This window comes from Hyperolius riggenbachi, chromosome 5, assembly GCF_040937935.1.
Source record: "Hyperolius riggenbachi isolate aHypRig1 chromosome 5, aHypRig1.pri, whole genome shotgun sequence".
NCBI classification, from domain to species: Eukaryota; Metazoa; Chordata; class Amphibia; order Anura; family Hyperoliidae; genus Hyperolius; species Hyperolius riggenbachi.
Window position 1 is genome coordinate 331,463,376 of NC_090650.1, and position 23,008 is coordinate 331,486,383.

At 43.5% G+C, this 23,008-nt stretch overlaps 1 protein-coding gene across 1 annotated transcript in view; it reads right to left on the reverse strand.

The window, feature by feature from the left end:
- The window catches only part of GAREM1 (GRB2 associated regulator of MAPK1 subtype 1), a 197,644-nt gene that overhangs the window by 127,228 nt on the left and 47,408 nt on the right, over positions 1 to 23,008 (reverse strand). Inside the window, exon 2 of the mRNA XM_068237318.1 lies at positions 12,756 to 12,896. Coding sequence (XP_068093419.1) covers positions 12,756 to 12,896 — 141 coding nt within the window. The remainder of the gene's footprint in view (positions 1 to 12,755; positions 12,897 to 23,008) is intronic.

Here is a 23,008-nt window from a genome sequence, read left to right on the forward strand (position 1 = left end):
ACTCATTGGATGGCGCTTCACAGTGCAGATGGACAATGACCCAAAGCATACTGCAAATACAACCAAAGAGTTTTTGAAGGGAGAGAAGTGGAATGTTATGCAATGGCCAAGTCAATCACCTGACCTGAATCTGAGTGAGCATGCATTTCACTTGCTGAAGACAAAAGTGAAGGGAAAATGCCCCAAGAACAAGCAGGAATTGAATACAGTTGCAGTAAAGACCTGGCAGAGCATCACCAGGGATGAAATCCAGCGTCTGGTGATGTCTATGTGTTCCAGACTTCAGGCTGTAATTAACTGCAAGGGATTTGCAACCAAGTATTAAAAAGTGAAAGTGTTATGATCATTTTGTCCCATTAACAAGTGGGAGGCACATATGCAAACTGTTGTAATTCCTAAACTGTGTTTTTCTCACCCAAGCCTCAATTTTAGCTGCACAGAAGAAAACTGCCCTGGCATTTCCCCCTGATGCTGTGCAAAGCATGATGGGATTTCTGATGACGTTCTCGTTCTGCTGTTTTGGTGCAAACATTTTTTCCTTAAATGTCGAATTTGAGATTTGAAGCCTAGCGTGCAGCTATGAGGGGTGATCACGGCACAGGACAGTTGGAACTGTGTCTCGTGCTCCCTGTCACCTCCTTTCAACCAAAAAGATGGCTGCCCCCATGAAATCACAAATATTTACCTGTTCTTATAAAACAGGGTGGGAAAGAGATTGGATTACCTATCTATTTTAATTAACATAACTAATGTAACTTAATGATAGTATGTTTGTTTAGGCTGAAGTTCCCTTATGGCAGATCTTTCTTGCACACACAAAGCTGAATAATTGCACATATCTTCCGATTTAAGAAGTCAAAATTATATTTAGTATTTCTTGAAGTAAAGTTGACAATTATTACTCTGTGGTGTGTCGTACTAGCCACATTGAAAGCTGGGAACAATTATTTACAGTTTTTCCACAATTCACATAACTGCCCATTCCTGAAATTACTCCAGAAATGTAACTCTGTACCACATTTACACAAACACCATCTTTAGAAGCTAATTAAGCTTTCAGTTTTGGGATTATGGGCGTAAACACAAACCGGCAGAGACCCAAGCAAAAAAAAAAAAAAAAAAAAAAAAAAGAAGAAGAGGAACGTACAAATCCATGCAGATCGTTTTCTTGGAAGGATTTTAATACAGGATCCTAGAGAAGCAACACAAACTACTTGTTCCTTTTGCTACCCCATAAAGTTATATTAGCACCAGCACACACTTTATATAGCAGTGCACTAAAATAAGAATCTGATATTACCAAGCATATGGTTATTTTGAGAAATAAACTAAGGCTAGGAACACAAGCGTTGTGGAAAAGGCTAGCGTTTCTACCTCGAATGAAAGTTTATGGACTGCAATCCTTTGATTGTAAGCTCACAAGGCCAGGGCTCTCTCACCCTTTTGTGCCTTGGAATTTGTTATTCATTTCGTAGCTTGCACTCTGTTATACATTTTATTCATCATGTTACATTTGTCATTGTAATCACCAATCCTGTAATTAGTACCAGTGTCCATATTTTATGTATACCATTGTCTGTATTGAAGGGAACCTGAGCAGATGCCAAGGGTTTGCATATAAGCATACCCACAGCTATTTGGTTAAGAAGAGACACTTACCGCCCCCCCCCCCTCCCCTTAGTGAAGTGTTCCTGCTCCCGGGCTAAATGAAGCGTGGCAGGACTAGGAGGAAGAAGCCAGGAAGCCTGTGCATGCGCTCAGAGGACGCACATAGCGGCCAGCCCAGGAAACTTACCTAAGGGTTTCCTGTTAACCAAATAGCCGTGGGTATGCTTATATGTATACCCACGGCATCTGCTCAGGTTCTCTTTAATAAAGACAATGGTATACATCAAATATGGACCACAAAATGGCGCGTGGCAGAGGGAGGAGAAATAAGCCAGGAAGCCTGCGCATGCGCAGAGAGGGTGCGCAGGCTTCCTATTCTGGGGTCACAGCGCGACTTTATGTAAGAGTCGCTGATCCCATGTAATGGATAGCAGCCAGCCTGGGAGCAGCAGCGCTTACTTATGAGGGCAGTAAGCGTCTCCTCTGAACCAAATCTGTTCAAGGTCCCTATAAAGAGAAACCGTGACCAAGAATTGAACTTCATCCCAATCAGTAGCCGATACCCCCTTTTACATGAGAAATCTATTCCTTTTCACAAACTGATCATCAGGTGGTTCTGTATGGCTGATATTGTGGTGAAACCCCTCCCACAGGAAACTGAGGACCATGGTCCTGGCAGGTTCCTGTCTGTGAACCGCTTTGCATTGTGGGAAATAGTGGTTTACAGCTGTTTCTAACTGCCAAAAAAAGCAAGCAGCAGTACTTTTACTGACATCTCCTGCCAGCAGTAAAAATGTCACCATGTGATAAATGTCAGAATGAGAATCAGGGAGAGGAAAGATTTTACAATGGGCAAACACTGACTAAATCATTTATACATAATTATTGTAAAAATGAAGCATGTTTTTTTATTACATTATTTTCAATGGAGTTCCTCTTTAAGTACCTTTAAGCACCCCATGTTTGGTTTTCTTACTCTGTACAGCGCAACAGAATATGTTGGCGCTTTTTAAATCAATAATAATAATAAATGTAATTTTACATGGTGTGCTTTTTGAAAATGCATCACAAAATAAAAACCCACAGTGCAGAAAACACATGGTTTTCTGCACTACATAGTGTGGTCCCATCCTCAAATGGATATTTGAAGTGTGGTAGTAGGTTATTCAGCCCATATAAACTCTCTGTAATTACCAACTACCACAGAGCTTTGTGTGCTGCACAAGTTCAAAAGACGTAAAAGCAGTTTGCTTCAAGGAGGACTAAAACACACAAATGCTCTGTGTCAGTGTGTGACTATCATGTGATGCCCAGTGAAGCAATGCAACTGCCAAAACAGTACTACCGCTACACTTCTCTGTGGTCAAATGCTAAAAAATGTCAGTTATTATGACTATTATTTTGTATTTACGTCAAACGATCATCTCTCACTGCTCTGTACAAGATAATTGTTGGAAAGCCATTAAAATCGGAGTAAAGGTCTTACAATCCGATTACCAGAAAATAACAGTACTGCAAGTTTAATGTCATCCCTGTTTCTTATGACTTAAGTGCCTCCCCCTGACCGTAAAGTGAACATTTCTGAATTGCTTTTTCAAATCATGCATTAGAAGTAGCATTTACAGGCTATATCTGCAAAAACAGTGCAACGTCTGTTGAAAAAAACCCACTAAGTTGTTTCAGGCAGTAAAATTTGTCTGACGGTGTGGCAGTCAGGCCACAGAGCCTAGGAGGCGCTAGTGTGATGAGAAATGGCTGTCACCAGTTGACGAACCTGTGCTAACCATCCTGGTGCTTTAAGAACCTTACTGCCTCCGGAGTCCGGCTCCAGGATGGTATGCGCTAGAACATGAAGCGGAGGGGTTGGGTGGGTTTGGAGGTTTAGGGTTGTTGATGTTTGCACTGGCCAGTGACCGGGGGCAGCCAACACATTTGCAGTGCGGTTCAGCGGGGACAACCGCATTTGTGTAGACATTTATGAGTTTGGCTTAGTGTTTGTACAGAAAAGCTTTCACACTCTGCTGCTTTGTGTAACCTTTGCTCTTAATTTACTTTTTTATAACTGCTACAAGCTTTTTTTTTTTTTACTCAAACAAACATGCACTTCTGTGATGTTGAACATGGATAAGAATGCTGACTTATATTATTGCAAATAGAACCACATGCAACACATATTTCTTTTGTGATGGCTCGCCTTGAAGCAGGTGATTTTGGAGCTTTGGTGCTAGTTGCTGCTTGGTGGTTCCATAGACTTTAGGGCCCGTTTCCACTATAGCGTTGCGGAATCGCCGGCGAATCACCGCAGGCAAATCGCATGCGGGTGCGATTCCGCATGCGTTTGCCGCGATTTCGCATGCGAATTTAACCATGTCACTGCCTGTGTAAATTAACATTAATACCTATGCGAAATCGCATGCGAAATCGCGGCAAAAAACGCATGGGGAAAACGCATGCGATTTCCCTATTAAATACATTGCGTGCGATTCGCCTGCATTCCACACGCAGGCGAATTCTGAGGGCCCTACCCTGCAGATTTTTTCTGCACAGAAAAACGTGCGGGGAAACGCACAAGTGGAAACAGTCCCATCCACTTGTACTGACTGTGCGAATCCGCATGCGGGCAACGCATGCGGATTCGCGATAGTGGAAACGGGCCCTAATGGAAATTTGCAAACTGCTTAGTTTGGGGTGTGGGGCACAGAGCTATAATATGGCTGAGTGCTTGCATAAGTTATGAGATCGCCGACAGTGGCAGGGACGAATCAGTTCTGAGTTTGGCTATGGTGTAACTGGCCATAGATAGCATCAGGGAAGGGACTTTAGAGGGACTGGATGGCAATGGGTTCTCATTATTATTATTTTGTTTTTATATAGCGCTGACATCTGCAGCGCTGTACAGAGTAGATTGTCTTGTCACTAACTGTCCCTCGGAGGAGCTCACAATCTATCCCTACCATAGTCATATGTCTATATTGTGTAGTGTATGTATTGTAGTCTAGGAACAATTTAGGGGGGGAAGCCAATTAACATATCTGTAAGTTTTGGGGATGTTGGAGGAAACCAGAGTGCCCGGGGAAAACCCATGCAGACACGCGGAGAACATACAAACTCCTTGCAGATGTTGACCTGGCTGTGATTCGAACCGGGGACCCAGCGCTGCAAGGCGAGAGCCCTAACCACTACGCTACCGTGCTGCATTAGGCTATAAGGCAGGGAGGGAGGTTAGTGTTAGGCATGGAGACATTATCGATATTCTAGCCATCAGCAATATCTCTGTGACAAATTATCTGCTACTTATTGCGCAGGCAGGGAACATCCATTGTGGTATCATATAATAGACATTCCGAGATCCAGTAAAACAGACTATGTGAAAAGGCCCATAGGAAGACAAGGGTCTTTTGTACATGCCTGTTTTGCTGCTGCCCACTCTTGAAAACAGTTTGACAGAAGACCTAGTGTGAATGGGCCCTTACACAGCATCAAAAAGGCTGCTGGTCAGTTCTCTTTAGGTCTTGACTGTTTTCCAAAGCAGGTGGCAGCAGTTTGCATCAAATATGGACAATCTGACATTTCTCACCAGCACAATAAATAGCGGCTATGCATTACCATACAGATGATATGGCACGCTTCTGCACAGTAGAAAGCAGTAGACCACAAAAGCAGATATAGCACATATTGGGAATACTAACCACTCCAGCAGGTCTTGTACAGTATGGACTGATCCTGAGGGAAATTACTACTGGTCGCCTGGAGAAGAGTCCTACTCTGCAGTATTCCAGTGCAATGAACTCCGGCTTTATTTACACTCCTTCCTTTTCAAAATCTGGGCTTAAGCTTAGTGCACACACCAGATCATACATGTCAAACTCTGGCTCACCTGCTAAATTTGGCCAGCAGAGCCATCAAAATTGGCCCTCTAGTGGTTTTCTCACTTTGCATTATGTTTGGCCCACTGAAGACCACCAAGGAAGATATATTGGGGGTGAAGGCCTAAATCACCAGGGAAGCTAAATGGGGGAAGGAGGGGGAAAGCACAAGACACCAAGAATCTGAACAGGGGAGGGGAGTCACTAGACACCACAGAAATGATTAGAGGAGCGATGGGGACACTAACCAAAATGGTTTTGGGGTGGGAGGGGAACCACTAGAAACCAGGGAACTGTATAGAAGGAGTGAGGACCACTAAACACTAGGGAACTGTATAGGGGAAGGAGGAGGGTCACAAGAAACCAGGTAACTATATAGGGGAGAGGGGGGAGCCACTAGGCACAAAGGCACTCTATGGGGGGGTTATACCAGGGAGCTTTGTAAGGGAGGGAAGTGGCTACTAGACATTGAGGTTTACCGACGACTTGGTCACAGTATTCAATTTTGGCCCACTTTGTATTTGAGTTTAACACCCCTGCATAGGGCTGCACGATTTTAGGGAAAAATCGAAATTGCGATTTTTCTCTCAGAAATTGCAATTTCGATTTTTCCCCGATTTTTCTCAAAACATGCTTTTGCATTTTGGGTGTGTGTGTGTGTGTGTGGGGGGGGGGGTGTATGGGCGATCTGGTGCAGCAGCAGCTTTCATAGTGCCCGCACTGCTCAGTCCGCTATCTGTAGTACCTTATGTCTGCCTGGCCCTGCTGTGCGCGGATTGGCCGCTCATTAACACTCATACATATTCACTGCTTCTGGCCAATCCGCGCACAGCGGGGCCAGGCAGACATAAGATACTACAGATAGCGGACTGGGCAGTGCGGGCACTATGAAAGCTGCTGCTGCACCAGATCATCAACATGAACTGGCCAGAAGCAGTGAATATGTATGAGTGTTAATGAGCGGGGGGGGGCGGATCCATTCGAGCAGCGGCTGGGCACATGCAACTTTACCAATCACTGGATAGCGATGGAATGACGGCAGCGGTAGGCGGAGCTGTACAGAGCATACAGCTCCGCCTACCGCTGCCGTCATTCCATTGCTATCCAGTGATTGGTAAAGCTGTATGTGCCCGGCCGCTCGCTCGAGTGGATCTGCCCCCCCCCCGCTCACTAACACTCATACATATTCACTGCTTCTGGCCAATCCGCGCACAGCGGGGCCAGACAACCGAAAAACCGAAGGTACTGACGATCAGGAGATCGTCTTGCCACGAACCGCGGTTTCGGTTTTAAACCGATAAACTGTGCAGCCCTACCCCTGCACTAGATGAAAATCTGCCAATGACCACCTCTACCGAGAATCTAGCGAAAGTACAACGGCCCCCAATGCTTCCGTCAATGATCAGATTAGAATGGTGTATCAACTTGGCCGAGCGCTTGCTGAGGACATTGTTCTCCCCACTCATCCGGCTGGCGTGAGGTCTTCCCATATAGCAACAGAATGCATCGCTAGCTTACAGGTTAGCAACGTGTCTGTAAAGCCTCAACCCTGCAATGTTGCCAGGTCCCGATCCTTGTCTAGTGACATGCCCCGTATCTGGTGTATGAGGGTTTTGATCTGTCACTACAACATCAGGGATTCATAATTAAAACACATTTCCACTAAAACATTTCTGGAGATAGCTTGTACACTGTCAACATTTGTACTTCTAATAAATATCAAAAAATGAAAAACAATACACTCTGATGAGCAATGCCTGTGAGTTATAAATACAAAACAAAGAAGGAGTAAGTAGAAAAAATATAGCAAGCCTTATGCATTAGCCATACCATCCCGCTTAATAACAGGATACAGCAGAGTAATGAACATCTATTAAATGCATTAACTAATCAAACCAGTCTTAACAAGTTTTCACCAACCCACTCAGACCAACCCACAGATCTGCTCACAGCTGTTTCAGCTTCTACTCATAAATTCATGCAGCACACTAAAATCTGTATACTACACAGGACATGTATGAAATGTTACCCTAAAGTGGATCAGTTCGTCCAGTAACGCCGCGGTGGATTGCTCAGGCCCTGGTGGGGCGATTTGCATATTTATTTATTTTTATATACATGCAGCTAGCACTTTGCTAGCTGCGTGTCCTACCCAATCGCCGCCGATCCGCCATGAACGAGAACCCCCCCATCCGCAGACCCCTTGCACAGCCTGGCCAATCACCAGTGCAGGCTGCACTATGGGGTGGATCGGAACTCCCTGTGACGGGGGAAGCCCTGCAGGAAATCCCGTTCAGAACGGGATTTCCTGATAGGTATTCACGCCGGCGGCGATCGGAAGGGTGGGAGGGAGAGAGCAGGGAGGGGGGAATCTACTTGTTTGTGAATTGCATCTTTTGATAATTTCCCCTTCTTTACCCACCTAATTACCAAATGGTTTAGACCAGGTCTAAAACATTTGGTAATAGTGAATTCCCCTTTGATGCAACTGATCAAACTATTAGTAGACTAAAAACCATCAGTAGAGTAGTCTAAACTGCTTACTGAGAGAGGCCATAGAAGGGTGATTTGGGTGAGAAATAAGAGGGAACACTGCACTAAGCCCGCTTTCTCTCTGATGAAAACTTGACTTTTTAAGGAGCAAACACCAGGAAGAATAAGGAGAGGACCTAAAAAACGCACAGAGGTATGTACATCATGAATATACCTTAGTCACTGTTCTCACCAGGCTCTTTTAACCGGGTGCTCCACCCAGTTAGTTTTGATGAGCACCTCGGCTGTCATCGGCTCACCTCCTCCTATGCTATAAGCAGAGTTGCGCACAAAAGCACCAGCCCTGCATTCTCTCATCTCACCCCACCCGGCTACTTTTTCATGCCACCCGGCTGGAAAAAAATTCTGGGGAGAACACTGCTTTGTACTTACCTTAGGTAGCTTTGCCTCAGCCAGGTATACTTTAATGCTGCCCAGAAGTTCTTTCTGGTTCCACAGAGGGATTTGAGAGGAGTTCTGGCTCGAGCCAGGGAAATCCATTTGGGACTGCTGAGGAGAAAACCTCCGCCATCTTGGTGTAGCCTGAACAGAAAAGATGTCCTGTTCTCTTGCTCAGCTAATAAAGAGCACCAATGAGGTCTTCTGCTGCGGGAAAGTTTTCCTTCTCTGCGTCTGGTGGAATATCTGAGACAACATAGCCTTGTCCCTGTGATAAGCTGTGGCAGATTGTGGCTCCTGTATGCTAGCGAAAGAGCAGTTCACCTAAGCAAGCCACAGAGCTCACATGAAGCCGGTCTTGCTTTGTGGTCACCGTGCATGCACCAGTCAGCTATAGTTTAAGGTGTTAGCATACTTATAATGAAGTGTGGGTAAAACATCTAATCTGTAATACATTATACCTGCTGGGCTTTAGCCCCACACTTCCTTCTCTTAAGTGATCTTAAAGTGGATCCGAGATAAACTTTTACTCGTTGCATAATTGTGTCCCTTTCCTATAGTTTATAGGGCATTCCTCAAGCCAAATACTTTTTTGTTTTTGTTTTAATACTTTAATTCCCTATAAACTAAACAAGCCTCGCCCACAGCCCTCAGAGTGCCAAGGCATTTTCAGACAATAGCAAGGGCTTACAGGAGCTCAGTCTGGGCAGGAGGAGGGGGAGGTGTTATTAGCCATTGATTTCAAAGGCAGAGGGGAGGAGGGGGAGGAGGAGGAGACGGGAGGGGGGGGGGGGGCTGAATTTACACACAAGCAAGCTGATAGCATCTCCAGCCCTTAGCCTGTGACAATATAACAAAAAGAACATGGCTGCCCTCATTGTATCACAGGAATAAATAATCATACACTTTTTAAACTTTTGCAGCTAGATATGTTGTAAACTATCTAAACTTTAGATAAGATATATAGACAAGCTACTTGTTCTAGTTAGTTTTTCATCTCGGGCACAAATAAAGTAAACACACTAAAGGCACACGCAAGCTAAAGACTTGGCTGAGGCAGCAGTATATAGAGTTGTCACTTAACTGTCCCTCAGAGGGGCTCACAATCGAATCCCTACCATAGTTATATGTCTCTCTACGTATCGCGTAGTGTATGTATCGTAGTCTAGGGCCAAATTAAGGTGGAGGCCAATTAACGTATCTGTATGTTTTGTGTGAGAGGAAACTGGAGTACCCGGGGGAAACCCACACAGACATTGGGAGAACATACAAACGCCATGAAGATTGCAATTTCCAACAAAAACCGTGCTCCAACAAGGCAAAAGGATCCAGGAGATAATACCAATTTAGCAAGCTTCACAACTCGTGGGACAAGTGTACTAGAAAACAAAATAAAAGAGGAGCGCTCTATGGTGCATTACCGGTTTATTATAGATAAAGGATAAAAGTTGCACTTACAAGATGCAAACGCTTTCAAAGCACATCACCCATATAGGGTAGTCAGAGATCCCTTTTCCTCTCTCCTCCTTCCAAATCCCGTATCTGTGGCCAATAGCAAGGGCGTCCAGGTGTACAACAGACCGTCGGGTAGGGTGGAGTTGGAAGGGCCTCCTTCACAGTACCTGCAGCATCATGACGCGTTTCAGAGTGCTTACGCCTTCATCAGTGAATGGTTTCGGAAGGAGTAGAGAGGAGAAGGGATCTCTGACTACCCTATATGGGTGATGTGCTTTGAAAGCATTTGCATCTTGTAAGTGCAACTTTTATCCTTTTTAGCTATAATAAAACGTTAATGCACCATAGAGCGCTCCTCTTATTTTGATTTCCATGCAGATAGTGCCAAAGCTGGGATTTGAACCAGGGATCCAATGCTGCAAGATGAGAGAGCCAACCACTATGCCACCTTTCTGCCCATATTAGCAATTATTAAAAGATCTAGCACTTTTACTCTCCGTTAAAATACCAAATATGCACTCTTCTTACTATCATGCTATAAATATAATCATTTCATTCAGTTAAGATAAAAGTAAAAATAAGAATACTAATCTGTCATGATGTTGCTGTTTAATTTCCAGCAGTCAGATTTGACACACAGGAGCTTATAGAGTGATATTAATGAAACATGGCAGACAATGCAGATGCCTCGATATCACAGCACAATGCTGGCGGCAGTAAACGTCCAAGCATTGCAAATGTCATTACTGTGTGTGTTACATAAAACCCCACACTGAAGACTTACACAAAATAAATCACTGACTCTGCTAAAAGCGCTGCGCGGAAGAATGATGGTTACAGAATGGGAACATAATATACTCTGTTATAGACTGCCTATATAGCTTTTATGGGCATCTATGAAATCAGGATGTATAATGTAAATTGTATTCCTAAATATCTTCCTTGTAGCAACATCCTGGTAAAATAACTCCCACTTATTGTTATGTTAAAGCCGTATGTTGAAACAGGAAGGCGCCTTGGTGGTTGTGTGATGGTGGTGTGCGTGGCCTAATAAATATTTGGCTATGTAAGCAACTCTGTATTTTTCTACTAATTCTTTACTAGCCGGTTTTATATTAAGCTCTGTTTGAATGTAACTGAGTTCAGTGGAGTCTGTTTTCTGCATCTACATTACACTGGAACATCTCTATGCATCAGTGAGGAGTATGTGGCTTACTCAAGCCTTGTCTTCTCGAGGGTCCAAGTATTTTTAAAGCAAAAAAACAACCAAAACTTTTTACTGTACATGACTTTTCTGAGTTTTATAAAGTAGGGGTATGCGGTCCAAGGCAGATGGTGATAGAGGCCAATGACAAAGATGCAGAATTTTCTCTCATGTAAATCTGATCATGTGACTGCTTTGAATGTTTCTGACTGGCTGACAAACAAAGGTCCACATATTTTATTCACCAATATCTCACAGGATTCATCCGATTAGAAACCGTTAAAAACAAAATGGTCACAGCACCTCTATCTTGTACTCATGTATTATATATCACTCTTCACACTTATAAAATGGTCAAAAGTAGTAAAATATAATCACTCTAATGCTATGAACAAAAGCATAGTGAAGTGATCCCCTGTGTACTAGTGGCCCTGGCCAAGCAATAAAGTGTAAAATGCAAATATTGAAATGGCACAATAAATGAAACCGTGAATTTGGGCTATTGACAATACAGTATATGCAAAAGCCAAAGTCTATTCACATAACAAATGGCGTCAAACAAAATATACACAGTAATAGTTATAAGCGGTACAGTAAATACCTATGGGAACAAATATTTCTATATATCACATAGATCCAGATGCATGATGATAACTGGCAAAAGAGTAGTACACCTTACACCCAGGAACTATGGAACAATGAGACACGAGTGGAGAATTTTGTATTTTCATTTTATGCAAATTTCTGATGCATATAATTAAGCTCCATACACACGCTCAACAGCAGTCTTTTATGCAGCACAGTTATCAAACAACTTTTGTTGTGAAACAAGTTAAACAACCAAAAAAAGTTGCTTGCCATTGTCCACACAACTGACATCTTATCAGTTGTGTAAACAATAGAACAACTTTTTTTTGGGTTGTTCAACTTGTTTCAAAACAAAGGTTGTTTGATAATTGTGCTGCATAAAAGACCGCTGTTCAGCTTTAGACCTAGTGCAGTAGCAGATGCTTTTGATTGGTTCAAGTCTACGCTGCATAGATTTAACATAGAATTTGAATCTACTCAAACTCTGCATAAAGTCACGGGGTAGGTGGGGAGAACAATGCTCTCAGACGTCACTAGGCCTAAAAAGGGATCCACAGAGGGGTTGGAAGATTCTGTACACACACTAGATTCGAGAAATAGGCGTTCGTTATTGCCCCCCTTGGACAAGTTTCATCTAGTGTGTATATAGAGCTTTAATGTGGACAGCTTCAGGGAGTTGGATGCTAGATTGCACGATACAATTGGGGGCCTGGAGGTAAGAAGTTACTCACATACCAAGACAGAGTACCTTTTGCTGTAGCCATGGAAACATAAAATGGCTAGGGTACAGGTTATGGTTGGGGGACTGGCTCCTTGCACTTGTACTGATGCAGTATAGGGAAGTGACAGGAATAGTCTGATGAACAAAATGTTTCCATGATACACATTAATACAGCATTACTAAAAGGACAACCAGCCATTTTGGCTGTTTACTGTTATCTGTAAATACCATGTTACCTTAAGAATTTGGTGACCAAGCTCATATATTACTCTATTTAGCCGTTTTATTGCTTTTAAAATGATATAAAAACAGAAACTGCTCTCAGCTTGGCCATCAGTCTCCATTCTCACTATATATGTGGGTATATACAGGTGCAACATACCTCCATAATGCACAGGAATCTCAATCTTTGGGCCTATGACGTAATGTCCCTCTTCCAAACTGTGAGCTGTGATTGTGGTCCACTGCCGGCATGAATGGATGAGGAGGAAATCATTTTCCCGAAGACCTTCAATGTTGTCTCCTTAAAAAGAAAACAAAAATTAATGGGAATAGCTTTAAAAACAAAGCATATTATAACTGGCATAAGCATAGGCATTATACATTTAGCATGCATTCTAAACATTTGCATTACGATGAAGCCTGGCACTCACTGGCTGTATAATGAAAGCAGAGGCAGTAAAAATGTAAGGCCTGTACACACAAAATTTGGTTGCGCCAGTTGTTCCAGGTAGGTTTGGATGCCTTTTTGAAGCTTGTAATGGCACCACCCATGTTTAACTACATCTTGTTAACCATTTGGAATCTTGGAAAACCACACCGAATTACTGTTTTAATGTATCATGGTAGGCACTGGCAGCTCACTCCCACCAGCCCCCTCTCCACTCCATAGAGCAGAGCACAGTAAATAGGCAAAGAGGCTAGATAGTGCTTAATCAGTAAGGGTAAAACAACCCTGAAAAAGAAAACCGAGATAATAAACAGAACAAGTGATAGGGCATCACCATCTACATCACCATATCTACCGTATATTTTTCAAAAACAAATCTATCCTTACTGCAGTTTTTTTACTTACCCGAGCTTCCTCCAGCCCCATAAGCATGGATGTGTCCCTCGCCGCCTCAGTGCCGCCATTCTCCAGCAGTTAACCCCCAGTAAGCAGCTCAGTCGGACTCCGTCTTGACTGAGTGACCGCCGCCGCCAGAGGTCCGCCGCTGACGTCACTGAGCTGCCTCCCGGGCTCACTGCGGCTGAACGGGTAATCGCAGGACGACGGTGAGGGACACAGCCATGCTTATGGGGCTGGAAGAAGCCTGGGTAAGTAAAAAAAAAAACTGTAGTGAGACTCATCTCTGAGTTTCTTTAACCACTTCATACTCCAAGGTTTTTCCACTTTAAGATTCCTTACTACGATTTTGGCATTTCAGCTGTCATTATGAATATGGCAATAACTTTTTTTTATTACTTATGCCATCAAAGCAATCCATATATAGTTTTTCAGGACAATCTAAGCTTTCTTTGGGTAACATTTGTTTTTCAAGATGTATTTAATTGTATAAGCATTTTATAGGGAAAAATATTGGCATAAGTGCACAAAATGCACTTTCATATTTCAGCCTTCACAAATTTTACGAGAAGTGCCACAGCTGTAAAACTTTTCAATATATGTTGTCTTTTCCCGGTTAAAATGATGCCCTATTTCATCAATAGTTGCCCTATTTCATCAATAGTTGCCCTATTTCATCAATAGTTGTGAATGTGGCGTATCATCACCAACTTGTGCATCTGTAGCCATTGGATCCGATCGCTATGATGCACAGTTTGGGGACCCCAGTGCGGTACAGATACACTGCTAGGCAACAGCACAGCGATTCATTTGTACAGTGCTGGGTCCCGGAGCTGCCGCCCTAGCAATGACTTTGGACGACAGCCATTACAGGTCTCCACTAATCTTAGGGCTAACCATAGGTGACAAAATAGGTTAGGTAGGTAGGAGTTCATATTTTACTGGGGGGGGGGGGGACACTATTAGTTAAAGAGAACCCGAGGTGGGTTTGAAGAATATTACCTGCATACAGAGGCTGGATCTGCCTATACAGCCCAGCCTCTGTTGCTATCCCAAACCCCCCTAAGGTCCCCCTGCACTCTGCAATCCCTCATAAATCACAGCCACGCTGCTGACAAACAGCTTGTCAGAGCTGGCTATGTTTATCTCTATAGTGTCAGTCTGCTGCTCTCCCCGCCTCCTGCAGAACTCCAGTCCCCGCCTGCATCCCTTCCCTCCCTGCTGATTGGAGGGAAGAGATGGGGGCAGGGACCGGAGCTATGCAGGAGGCAGGGGAGCAGCTGAGACTGACACTACAGATGTAAACACAGCCTCACAGCACGGCTGTGATTTATGAGGTATTGCAGAGTGCAGGGGGACCTTAGTGGGGTTTGGGATAGCAACAGAAGCTGGGCTGTATAGGCAGATCCAGCCTCTGTATGCAGATAACATTCTTTAAACACACCTCGGGTTCTCTTTAAGGGAGACACTCACTTTAATATTTTTCCCCTTGTTTCCTGAATGAGTGCTGCTATTAGCAGCAGTCATTCATACATTGTTAAATGAATGCACGCACACGAAAAAACGTGAACGTACACACATGCACTCGGCGACGATTTAACTAAAGGATGTGAATTTTACATCCTGGAATACAGAGGAGGGCCAATTAGGACGTAATATGCAAGATTAACCTAACAGGTTAAGATGGCCATACACTTATTTTTTCTATTTGATTGCTGGCAGATTCAATCACTCTTCAAATCCGTTGTCACTCAGAAAAGCATTTACAGTGGAGTGGGCTGGTATCAAGTTTACATCAAATATGTTCTGTATTTATTTTGGTTGTATTTGGCAAATATTTAAGATCGTAAAATATTTGTCATAAGAAAAAAGTATTTTATAGGAGAAAATAGTTTTCCACACATCACTATGCAGCAGTTAAATGGTCATCTCCCAAATGTACTGTAGTTAGATTGCCAACAGGACTTACACACAATGTCCTATGGGTTTGGGGACAATGTGAAGATCTTAACAATGCTGTAGAACATAATGTACTTTTAGCATACACACTGCCCAGAAGTTGGCATGTTAAGTCCTGTGCATCAGAACCATATTAAAATACAGGGCATGAAATCTGATTAAAGAGGGTCAGAGTTTCAGGAAGAGATTAGGCATTAACAAGTAAACATTAAATATAATAGTTTACATATGAAACAGATACAAGTACAAAAGGCTAAGACACTTAATTATTAACTCCTTAATGGTAAGTCCTACCATACAAACTGAACTATAAATATATTTTGTTATGACTGAGAAAACAACATTGTACAAGTTGATCATGATTAAAAGGTCATCTAGTCTGTACTCTGCAAAGACATCTAGAACGAAATCTATCAAGCAGGATGCTATGTTACTGACTGCAGTCACTGACAGAGGTGTCCATCAGATGCTTTCTCTTGCTGAAGCCAACTGCTTTTTTCATCAGAAATGCCACTATACTGCACTAAAAACTTTCATCTTTAAAGCAGATCTGAAACAGCATAGTAAAAAAATATATATATTTGTCACAGCTGATATAAATCCTGCAATAAATCTGCAGTGTGTCTACTTCCTGCTTTCATGGAAGCAGACATATCATCCTGTGTTTACAAATGAGCTGTTCTGCTGTGGCAGAGGAAATTCCTGAGCTGACACCGCTGAGAGATCAGATTACAATGATGATGCAGATGAGGGGGAATTAAGACAAACTCTCTAAATAGATACAGGGTGCATTTCTCAGTTTTCCTTCTGTTCTGTGCAAGAGTTCAGCTCCACTTCAACAGGAATCAAATCACAATACCACATTATTGCACTCAAAGTATAGTGGATTCTGTAGCAATAATGAAATTAGATAAAAGTGCAGTGACGTAAAGCGCGCACATGCTTCAAAGATCAATCAAAGTGAACTGTGCACAACCCTTCCCTGTACATGGAAAAATAAGCAGCACAAGAAATGTGGGTGCCAGATCCGATGTTAGCCCGAGTTTCTCTTTGTGCAATTCCTGTCCATTTCCCTGCATGCGAATTTGGATGCAACATTACAACCCACTGAAATCAATAGGCTTCCAAATTTGCATGCACGGAAAAAAATTGATATGTCAGCATTTTTTCACATCAGGCATGCGAATCCCCACAGCCATGCAAATAATGGGTAAAGGGATTCAGATGCGCTCTAGCATAATCACAAGTGCCAGCGTGCATCTCCGAGAGTCTCCAAGTAAAAACAGGCCCTCAAAGTATTGCTGATAGTTAGATTAACAGCAATAGTACATTACTACCTACTTCCCTGACCTATACTTTCCACCAAACCCTCTCCCCACCTGCTCTGTCCAACACCCCCAGCCACACACACTACCACCCAACCACCTAGCACTAACCCTATGATAAACGCAGAACCGCAGCTGCTCCCCTAGCACCAGACCTCTCTTTGTGGAGATGACTTATGGGGTATTTGGCAGTTATACATTTTTATACATTTGACATGCTAGAAAATGGGCACAGCACCAGTTTAACATGATGGGACCAATATGACTGAGCATTATTCCACCAACATGGGGATGTATATGTTCCGGCCAGAACCCGAAGTGTGGCCACTTTGGGTTCTGGCCGGCCAATGTGCGAAGTGGCCGCAGCGCAGCGGCCAATGTTAGAAATGAAATGTTTACGCCGTCTCGCTGCGGCCAAATTTATTACAACTTGCTTAATTTAATTAAATATAGCCGGCGGCAATGTAATAGATGAAGCCGTCGGCTTTCACACTGCCTCTCTCCTCCCCCCCCCTACTCTCTCTCCTCTCCCCGCCTCCCATACAATATACGTAGCAGCCGGGGACATGCAGCCGGAGAGTCGTTCGTCGCAGCAGAGCGGGGAGGCTGCAGACATTGCTTCTGCCAGCACCCGCTCTGCAGGAACGGCAGGATTCCCCTGCCGCGACGAACGACTCTCGGGACACGCGTGTCCCCGCTGGCTGCTACTTATTGTATGGGAGGCGGGGAGAGGAGAGAGGCGGAGGGGGGGGGGGGATTGGGGAGAGGAGAGAGGCAGTGCGAAAGCCGGCGGCTTCATCTATTACATTGCCACCGGCTATATTTTATTAAATTAAGCAAGTTGTAATAAATTTGGCCGCAGCGAGACGGCGTAAACATAACATTTCTAACATTGGCCGCTGCGCTGAAGTGGCTGGCCAGAACGCGAAGTGGCCACACTTCGGGTTCTGACCGTAACATATACAATAAACCAACTTCTCTTATGATAAACATAACAGATAGTGAAATAAATAAGAAGTAAAAGAAAAAAAAAACTAAGATTTAATACAGAAATACTATCTAAGTACTATTTGCTACACAGACATGTATACAATTACTCCCAGATTTTGCGCACTGTGCAGAAATGTCTAGCCTACTTTAAAGACAAGTCATCAATTAAGTCTCCAGTTTCTCCTCCTGCTCCAGCCAGGATCAATAGTTTGCCTTTGAGGGTGACCTTCAGGGCTGGAGGCAGGAAGGTACTGCTCAGACTAAAAATGCTCCTTTCTAATTATCCTTCCAACCTGTACATTTGCTTCATTAGCTAGACATAGGTTAAAATGCCAGGAAAAATGCAAACATTTCATTATAATGATGAAGACCCACATGGTTACACTACACTATCAGTGACAACTAAATATCAATGTCATTTTAGATTTTTTTTTCTTAGAATACTATATTTTCTGCGCCTGTGCGAGCGCCGCTCGTGATCGTGCTTACGTGTTCTGGAGTGTTCTGCACAAGCACAGTACTTCTGCGCCTCCGCAGAGTGCTCCAAGCCACATGACCGCAGTCACGAGCGGTAAAGCCTGGCAAGGTCGGCATCTGCAACAAAGCGGACCCCGGGCCACCAGCTGAGAGCGGAGCCACTGCGAGGACACATAGGCTGCCAGGGGCTGGAAGAAGCCCCAGGTAAGTAGATCTTATTTTTTTTTTTTTTTTTGTTCAGCTCGCACCTTCCCTTTAGGGACACAAAAATATATCTTGTAACAGATGAGTGACTGAAGCAGCCAATATCTGCTCCTTCAACCAACCATGACTGTGGTTAACTAAAGGAAACCTGAAGTGACATGTGAATTTATCAGATAAACATAGGTACAAATATAACTAGCCCTACAGAGCAGATCCAAACTTGAATAGAAGGCAACAAGAGTCAACAGAATAAGTTACCATCATCATAGCCAATCAAGTCAACCATGCTGTTTTGGTGTATTAACACCATATCTCCCCACAGCAGCCTCTAGAGGCCAGCGGGAGCAAGGATTCAGCATCAGGATTTATTGCATAGTGCAATAATAATGATGTGCAAAGTACAACAACATACTAGAAGTAGTCTTTCAAACTAGAGAAACATTGAATATAATTTGTAGCAGTGAGCAGCTCCAATTTGCCCAGTACTGTTCTTTAACATGCAATCCTGAACATGAAGCCACATAAGAATGAGTTTGGACAACACGATAATATCATAATTCAAGGAATGACTTTTACTGCCGAATGCAACAGGAAGGATGTTTATTCCACTAAGATGAAAAATAGGTCAGTGCATCTAGAGGGGTTTCTACATTCCTCTGGAGTGCCTTGAAGCTGAACTTCATGGACAGCCTACCGTATTTTTCGGACTATAAGACTCACTTTTTCTCCCTCAAAAGTGTGTGTGTGTGTGTGTGTGTGTGTGTGTGTGTGTGTGTGTGTGTGTGTGTGTGTGTGTGTGTGTGTGTGTGTGTGTGTGTGTGTGTGTGTGTGTGTGTGTGTGTGTGTGTGTGTGTGTGTGTGTGTGTGTGTGTGTGTGTGTGTGTGTGTGTGTGTGTGTGTGTGTGTGTGTGTGTGTGTGTGTGTGTGTGTGTGTGTGTGTGTGTGTCTTATAGTGCGGATGTAGGTGCGTCTTATAGTGCGAATGCTACACTATGGTCCATGAAAGTATTGCCCGCCCCCATCCAGGCCGGTGTTCTCTGCCGCTGCTAGCAATCCATGACTCCCGCACTAGCAACCCTAATCTACGCTGGTGGTCCCCGCCGCTCGTAACCCATGTTTCCTCTGCACCGGTAGAAACCCATTCTTCCCATCTATACTGGTGGTCCTGCCGTTGCCCGTAACCCATACTTCTGCCCCATTAGCAACTCATGCTCCCATCTATGCTGGTGGTCCCCGCGAGGTAACGGCAGAGGTAAATGTGGAGTGGAAGCCCTCACCCGTTCATCCTGAGCACCCCTGTGTCCTCTATCTTCTTACTTCTTCCGGCTTGTATCTCCGTGTGCATGCGCACGGCCTGCCGACTCGCGCAGCTGTGAAGCGGCATGGACACACTGTTTCCGGGATCTTGTAGCAGCTCTGGAAGGAGGACAATACATCGGCGGCGGAAGACATCGCTGGATCAGGTGGAGCTGTCCATGTGACTCTGGTCTTGCAGCAGCTCCGACAGGCTTCTGGTACCAGCGTTGTCCCTGCTTATCTGAAGCCACCCGAACGACAGAGGACATCGGCGGCGAAGGAGGACATAGCTGGCTCTGAGTCACGTGGGCCATCAGCTGGAGCTACCCACGTGACTCTGGTTATTGCAGCAGCTCCGGTGCATCTGGTACCAGCGATGTCCCTACTTCTCTAACGTCACCCAAAGGACATCGGCGTCGAAGGAGGACATGCTGGCTCTCAGTTACATGGGCCATCAGCTGAAACTGCCCACGTGACTCCAGTTCTTGCAGCGGTTCCTGCTCCAGCAGACATGCTTGCCACAGATGCCAGGATAGCACTAACGGGACTCTGACACTCTGGACCTAACTGCAGGAGACCCAAGACAACATATATAAAATTGTAGCACAAAACTGGCCATATACACCTAGTACATCTCAGTTAAATAAGTGATGCTTTATTGAACATACAAAAACTGCTGCTATACACCTTTAACGACCAAAACACAGAGTATTAAAACCTATTTCTGCGCAGAAATTAGAATAAAAAAAAAAAAAAAAAAAAAGACCCAAGACAACATCCCTAGTAGCCCAGAATCAACATCCCCAGTAGCCCAGCCTCTCCTCTAATATTGGTAAGTATGAAACATGCATTTGTAGATTAGTGTATGTAGTAGGGGTGTTGAAGCTTAGTGTAGGTAGTGGGGTCATTGTAGGTAGTGGGGCATTGTAGCTTAGTGTAGATAGTGTGGGCATTGTAGCTTAGTGTAGGTTGTGGGGGCATTGTAGCTTAGTGTAGGTTAGTGTAATGTAGTTAGTGGGGCAGCAGATGTAAGTGTAGAGTTGTTAGTGTAGCTGGTGGGGCAACAAGGGTTAATGTTGGGTAGTTACTGGAGCAGCAGGTGTTAGTGTAGCTGGGCAGTCAGTTTAGCTTAGTTAGAAAAATTTGGGTGGAAAATGGTCCATAAGACACCCCTGCACCAAAGACACACCAGGTTTAGTATAATATTTTTTTCCCTGATTTTTGCCCACTAAACCTAGGTGCGTCTTATAGTCCGAAAAGCTGTGAAGTTCTGCAGCTTGATGACTAGGGTTTTTTTTTTTGTTTTCCACTACCCATTATATAAAAGACTGACCTAGGCAAGCTCGGCTCCAGCTTTGAACACTGATGCATTTAAAATATCTGAGGGAATCATGTAAGCACTGATCTTGATGCACACTGTGTAGCACCGCTGAGTGAACTTGGGCCCTACATTTCTGCTCAATTACTGCTAAGCGTTATCAAGCTTGAATTCTCTCAAACTAGAGCTGAAACAAGTTACCCAGTGCGGTGTAATAGCCCACACAGAAATCAAAAGATACTGCAACAAAAGGAAACCATTTGCAACATGCACATTTTGGATAAAAAGCGTTAATATAGGCACAGCTAGCTTTAAAGCCATTTTGAGGTTAGGGTTCTTTTGTGATTTAAATAATTGTAACTATATTGCTAAAAAAGTGATTATGTTGTTTAAATGGTACGTCTGCTCCTCCCTGGGCGACTGTTATGCTAAATTGTAGGTTGCCAAGGGAACACCACAGCTCTGTACTGAACACCACATACACTCATTACATAGAAGTTCAACGCCTACGCCCTTGAGAACTTTAACCTAGGATTGAACTTTATCCCAATCAGCAGCCAATACCCCCTTTCCGACAATAAATATTTTCCTTGTCTCAAATAGTGCACCAGGGAGGGCCTGTATGGCTGATATTGTGGTGAAACCCCTCCCTCAGTGTGATGTTGTAACCATGGTCTTGTCACTTTGCTGTCTGTGAACCTTGTTGCATTGTGAGAAGTAACAGCTTTTTCCATCTGCTAAACAAGCAGACTGTGCATAGAACTCTGAGTAAACTAATATTCCGCACAGATCATCTGGCAGAACTATAGGTGTCACCACCAGTGATACATTTCAGAATGTAAACCAGGGTGAGGAAACATTTTAAGATGGGCAAACACTGAATCATCTATAAATTACCGTAACATTGTAGAAAAATAAGCAATTTTATTAATGATGTAATTTTCACTGCAGTTCCTGTTGCAACCAACATAAGAACATGCCTTAGCGCATGTTATGGCCATCAGATACAAAGAGGCCATTTCAGAAACTCAAACTGACCGTCTCTGTGCTTTCAATATTCAGTTTCCAAAAAACATGATATTTTCTCCCCTTACAGAACACAAAACTTTAAAAATATTTATCAAAATTAAATTATTTAGAGGAGTACTTCATGAAGCTTTATTGGAATGAACATGGAATAAGACCACCTGAAATGTACACAATTATAAAAATTTGCATTCTTCAGCAGATAAATGCAGACCTTTTTCATAATCCCTAAACTGTCTGTCTGATCAGACTACCTCAATGTTACCAGAGCTTGCGCGTTGCTTTCTTAGGGCCTGTCCCCACGCGTGCGTTGCAGATTTGAGCAATGCACTACATTCTGTTTTACGCAAGGACATTAGAAAGTACGTAGAAAGTACTTTCTGATGTCTTCACTGAAGCGCTGTATTGGGAGAAGTTTTTGAAAAGGTCATGTTGCATTTTTTGTAAAAAGCGCAGGTACGGCAAGTCAATGGGTGCATTTAAAAAACAAAACACATATACATGCGTTTTTGAAAAAGCAACTAAAACGCACTGGTGTACACAGGCCCTTAGGGCTAGTTCACACTATGAGAACCTTTTCTAATGCGAGGTACACACAATGTAATTTTCTGACAGCTTTACTGTCGGATCGATTATTTCCAACATGTCCCATCTGATTTCCAATTGATTTTTCGATCCACTTTCAGTTCAGTTCTATGAAAAATAGTTCGAAAAAAACAATCGGAAATCAGGTCGGACATGTTGGAAATAATCTGACAGTAAATCTATCAGAAAACTGCATTGTGTGTACATAGCATTACAGCCAGTGATTTGAAAAGCTCTTGCTAGTGTGATGTGTGTATTCTCTTTTGAGTGACGTGATTAAAAAACAAACAAACACAGAATTACACTGTGCTTTCCAAATCACTGGCACTTATGGTGGCCAGTAATGATACAATTATTTTTGTCCAAATGTACCAAATCTTTGTAGGCAC